Source organism: Triticum dicoccoides, chromosome 4B (assembly GCF_002162155.2).
Source record: "Triticum dicoccoides isolate Atlit2015 ecotype Zavitan chromosome 4B, WEW_v2.0, whole genome shotgun sequence".
Taxonomy (NCBI): Eukaryota; Viridiplantae; Streptophyta; class Magnoliopsida; order Poales; family Poaceae; genus Triticum; species Triticum dicoccoides.
Window position 1 is genome coordinate 628,986,678 of NC_041387.1, and position 5,212 is coordinate 628,991,889.

At 51.5% G+C, this 5,212-nt stretch overlaps 1 protein-coding gene across 1 annotated transcript; it reads left to right on the plus strand.

The window, feature by feature from the left end:
• Positions 1-359: 359 nt before the first annotated feature.
• Positions 360-4,585, plus strand: LOC119291881 (4-coumarate--CoA ligase-like 4). The gene is made up of 5 exons (XM_037570697.1): positions 360-1,692; positions 3,550-3,695; positions 3,801-3,868; positions 3,959-4,061; positions 4,197-4,585. The coding sequence occupies exons 1-5, from the start codon at positions 465-467 to the stop codon at positions 4,308-4,310; spliced, it is 1,659 nt and encodes a 552-aa protein (XP_037426594.1). The 5' UTR covers positions 360-464; the 3' UTR covers positions 4,311-4,585.
• The last annotated feature ends 627 nt before the right edge of the window (positions 4,586-5,212 follow it).

Here is a 5,212-nt window from a genome sequence, read left to right on the forward strand (position 1 = left end):
TTTCGATTGCTTACCGGTCAATTATTATTTCTTCTGAAATGTACTCCAGTCAATGGGGTTGGCACACCATACACATGCACGTTTAGCCCGCTGATCACAGACCAATCGCATCCTCCTTTATGGGTGCTCTCAAAAAAAAAATCCTCCTGTCGCATCCTCCTGTATGGGTGCTCTCAAAAAAAAATCCTCCTGTATGGGCCCACCAGTTTTTTCTAGTTATCCATCCATTTCCGCACATGCGCGCACGAGGCACGCTTTGCAGCTGACCACCGTGTAAAGTTGACGAGTGCCGACGGCGACCACTCGCCCGCCACCGCCGCCGCAGGGAGAAAGCAGTTACTACTACTGCTACTGGTCAGACCCAGACCCAGCACCCAGACAACGCCCACCCGCACGCGCGAAACACACGCAGCGACAGCCAGCTGAGAGATCGATCGACCAGCCGGCGCGGCGATCCGATCGCGATGGCCACGGCGGCGGTGCACCCGTGGAGCGGCTACTGCGCCGCGACGGGCGCGTTCCGGAGCAAGCGCGCGGAGGTGCCGCTCCCGGCGGACCGGGACCTGGACGTGGTCACCTTCCTCGCCTCCCGCCGCCACTCGGGCGTCGTCGCGCTCGTCGACGCCTCCACGGGCCGCCGCACCACCTTCGCCGAGCTCTGGCGCGCCGTAGCCGGCGCCGCCACCGCGCTCGCCGCGCCGCCCTTCGGCCTCCGCAAGGGCCACGTCGCGCTCATCCTCTCCCCCAACTCGGTCCACTTCCCCGTCGCCGCGCTCGCCGCCATGTCGCTCGGCGCCGTCGTCACCACCGCCAACCCGCTCAACACCGCCGCCGAGGTCGCCAAGCAGGTCGCCGACGCCCGCCCCGTCCTCGCCTTCACCACCCGCGACCTCCTCCCCAAGCTCCCCCGCGCCGCCGACGGCCTCCGCGTCGTGCTCCTCGAGTCTTCCTCCTCTCCCGCTCCCGCCGACGCCGCCGACCCGCGGATCGTCGCCACCATCGACGAGATCTCCGCCACCACGCCCGACCCCGCGCGCCGCCGGGACCGCGTCACGCAGGACGACCAGGCCACGCTGCTCTACTCCTCCGGCACCACGGGGCCCAGCAAGGGCGTCGTCGCCACGCACCGGAACCTCATCTCCATGGTGCAGATCGTCATGAACCGCTTCCGCCTCGAGGACTCGGACACCACGGAGACGTTCCTCTGCACGGTGCCCATGTTCCACGTATACGGCCTCGTCGCCTTCGCCACCGGCCTGCTCGGCTGCGGCGCCACCATCGTCGTGCTCTCCAAGTTCGAGCTCCCCGAGATGCTGCGCTGCATCAGCGCCTACGGGGTCACCTACCTGCCGCTTGTGCCGCCCATCCTCGTCGCCATGGTCGCGCACCCCAAGCCGCTGCCGCTCGGGAACCTGCGTAAGGTGCTCTCCGGCGGCGCGCCGCTCAGCAAGGAGCTCATCGAAGGCTTCAGGGAGAAGTACCCGCAGGTGGAGATCTTGCAGGGGTACGGGCTGACGGAGAGCACGGCCATCGGCGCGTCCACGGACTCGGCCGAGGAGAGCCGCCGGTACGGGACGGCTGGCCTCCTGTCGCCCAACACCGAGGCCAAGATCGTCGACCCAGAGACCGGCGAGGCGCTGCCCGTGAACCGCACCGGCGAGCTCTGGATCCGGGGACCCTACGTCATGAAAGGTATTACAAAAATTTAAAAGTTCATGAAGCATGTGGCCACACATTATTCCGCCGTTTTCATGTTACTCCATTTAGATGATCCGGCATTTTCTTCGATTAGCGTGCTGCACGCTGGGAATTTAGAATGTCCCTCTGGATCACTGCGAATCATCAACGCTGATGATTAAGCACTAACGTGTTCTGAATTACTACTAATTAAAAAATGATTCCGTTTTTAGTTCCACTTGTATTTTTCAAAGATGAACATACTGTACAATTGTGTTTCCATTTGTAGTTAGATGAGGTGACATTTTGTTCGATTAGCAAGTTGCAGGCTGGAATTTAGAATGTCTTTGGGTAACCGCGCACCGTCAAAGCTAAAAAGACCTAAATTAACAAAATGATTCGGTTTTAGTTCTAAATTGTGCTTTCATTTTGTTTAGACCACGCGACATTTTATTCGATTAGCGAGCTGCACGCTGGAATTTAAAATGTCTCCCTCGATCACTGCGCATCCTCAATGTACTAAACTTGTCCAAGATTAATAGAAGAATTTTGCTCTTATTGGGAATCCAGACGCGTGTTCGTAGGTCTGGGAGTAGTGTCAACAAAGAGCCAAAACTCTGTTCGTCTTTTCTATTGCCGGTTGTAGGTGTCAGTTGTCACCTTCAGTTACTGGGTGTTATGCTGTGGCTGATGATGGTATCATTTGTTTTCTGTTTTCATACTATTTGAAGCTTAGAGGAATAGTAGTACTCATAAAGGGGGTTTTCAGACAGATACTCGTAGGAAGCACAATCCAACCACCCAGGCCCGACTCATCTTTGCTGCATCTTTCGGTTCCCATCCCTCCAAATAATAGTGGTGTCAGCAGATTGAGTCGCATGCTTAAATTCCAGAATAAGTATGTCTGGCTTGGAATCATTTGTGCGTTGAGAACCCAACGCCCATCAGTTGGTGGATGAGTTCACTGAATTCCCACCGCCCTTGTTGATACTTTGGACTATGTTAATTGCATTGCATTAACTCCAGACGATGAACTGTTTTGTGACAGTACATCTGGGTGTGTTCTTGTGTCATCTAATATCTCTAGCTTCGAGTTAACTCCAGACGATGTTTGCATAACATGAACAAGTACACTAGTTAAGTAAGCATAGCAAAGTAATTAACTTTCAGAAGTGCAGAGGACAGTTACAGTGTCAAAAAACGTCTTACATTTTGATACAGAAGGAGTACTAGTTGGTTGTTAACTTCCAGAAACAAGTACACTAGTTAATGCAGAAGTTGTACCAAGTCATCATTTAAAAAAAGACCAAAAATCAGTTTGAAAAGAAAACAGAAGAAATTAAGACTAAACTGAGTACTGGTTTCAATATGCACACATCCACATGGAGAATTTTTCAAGGATTGCAGTATCTCTTCCTTCATAAGTGAAGAATGCTTTCTCATTGCTTAATATGCATCAGCTAGAGCTCGTGAGATAAACCTCAGATGGATTCATTTCCACGGCATCATATAAACATCAGTAGGGTTGTGAGGGATGTGCTCAGACAAGCGATGGTCCAAATAGAAATAGTCATTCCATTTTCAAGACTTCAAACTGTCCAGCTGCTAACGTATTGCGGAACTGAGAGTGCTAGCATCCTCAACATTCAGAGTGAATATCCATCGGTTCAGTCCCTAGAATATGGTAGCTCTTGCATTTTAGCATCCTAAGAAATGATGTGTTTCAAGAAGTTATCGCCCTGTTGTAATAGCACCCTCGCCCCTCGGCAAGATGAAACTTGCAGTCCAAAGTAAAAGCGTCCATACTCCTCCATAGACATGTAACGCTAGTAGAAAAAAAAAATTCTCAAGTTGCAATATTGATCTCCCCAGGATACTTCAACAACACGGAGGCAACACAGTCGACGGTGACGCCCGACGGATGGCTCAAGACCGGAGACCTCTGTTACATAGACGAGGATGGCTATCTCTTCGTGGTGGACCGTCTGAAAGAGTTGATCAAATACAAAGGCTATCAGGTAAAAAGATCACTAAATGGCACAGGCCGATATCTCTTCTGGAAGACAAGCTTCTGAACTTGTTACTGTACCTTGGCATCTGAATGTAACCTGTGTATAAAATAGGTGCCTCCGGCGGAGTTGGAAGCTCTTCTGCTGACTCATCCAGAGGTTTCGGACGTCGCTGTTATTCCGTAAGTGTTACCGAGATATCAGTAATCACTTAATGAACTTCTATCCATATAGTTATGCCAGATTTCTTAAGTGGTTTGGTCCTTCTGCAGATTTCCGGACAGGGATGTCGGTCAGTTCCCGATGGCCTATGTCGTGAGGAAGAAAGGGAGCAACCTGTCGGCCCAGGAGGTGATGGAGTTTGTGGCGAAACAGGTGAGCAGAGCGCGACTCATGGAAGATAAAATCAAACAAAATGAACCATCTCCTTCTTCACCATTGATACATTGACAGATTTGTCTAGCTTATTCATGCAATCTCTCTGACCTTCTGCTGTACTATGTTGTACAGGTAGCACCTTACAAGAAGGTCAGGAAGGTGGCGTTCGTGACGGACATCCCCAAGAACGCGTCTGGCAAGATACTGAGGAAGGATCTTATCAAGCTCGCGACGTCCAAACTCTGATATGTTAATGATCCATCCTCCTCTGCATTATCCTCTGAAATGTCAATTGATTCATCCTTGACTCTTCATCATTGTACAAGTGTTTCTCTTTCACCCTTTGTCCCAACAGCCATGAGTATCTGTAAACTGATGGATCTCAGCAGTTATGTAGTACATGAGGTCTCTGTGTAAATTGGTTCTATATATCACATACGGGAACGGGATGGTGTACCCTGCTCAGTTGTACCTATGTTTTTTTTTCGAAAGACCCAGTTGCCTGGCTTTTCATTGATTTAGCAGAAGAGAGTTACAAAAATGGTTACTAATGAAAGGAGATTAGCAACGGAAGTATGAGCGAGTTTTTGAAGGAGAGCGCGCAGGCTGTCCCCCCTTTCCTCTAAATAAAATCTAAGATTAATATCTCATGTGATATCCCCAAAGGGGGGCTCTATTCCTTTTGCTCCGGCTAGTCTCCATTGCTCCAAATCTCTTCTGCAGGCGCTGATCACCTCGTCGACGCAGGCCGTCTTCCTCCTGAACGTGCAGCTGTTGCGTTCCTGCCAGATATGCCATGCCACCAGAGCCATCATGGTTTTGGTGGCACGCCTGTTGGATGCTGGTGATACAGAGACAATTGCAGTGACGGCCTCCGTTGTGGTCTTGCATCCATCCCAGGTGACTGGGCTGAGCGCGCCGCAATCCCTCCATGCTGCTGCCCTGGTCCAAATCTCCTGTGACGTGGGGCATTCCCACAGTAGGTGTGTCGAGCTCTCCAAGCTTCGGAGGCATACCTGACAGAAATAACCGTTTCCCCGCCGCGCCGCTGCAGCCGATCGTTGCACCAGAGCCGGTCGTGGTGCAACAGCCACATGAAGAACTTGATCTTCCCCGGTGCCCATACCTTCCAGATGACCTGCTGTAGT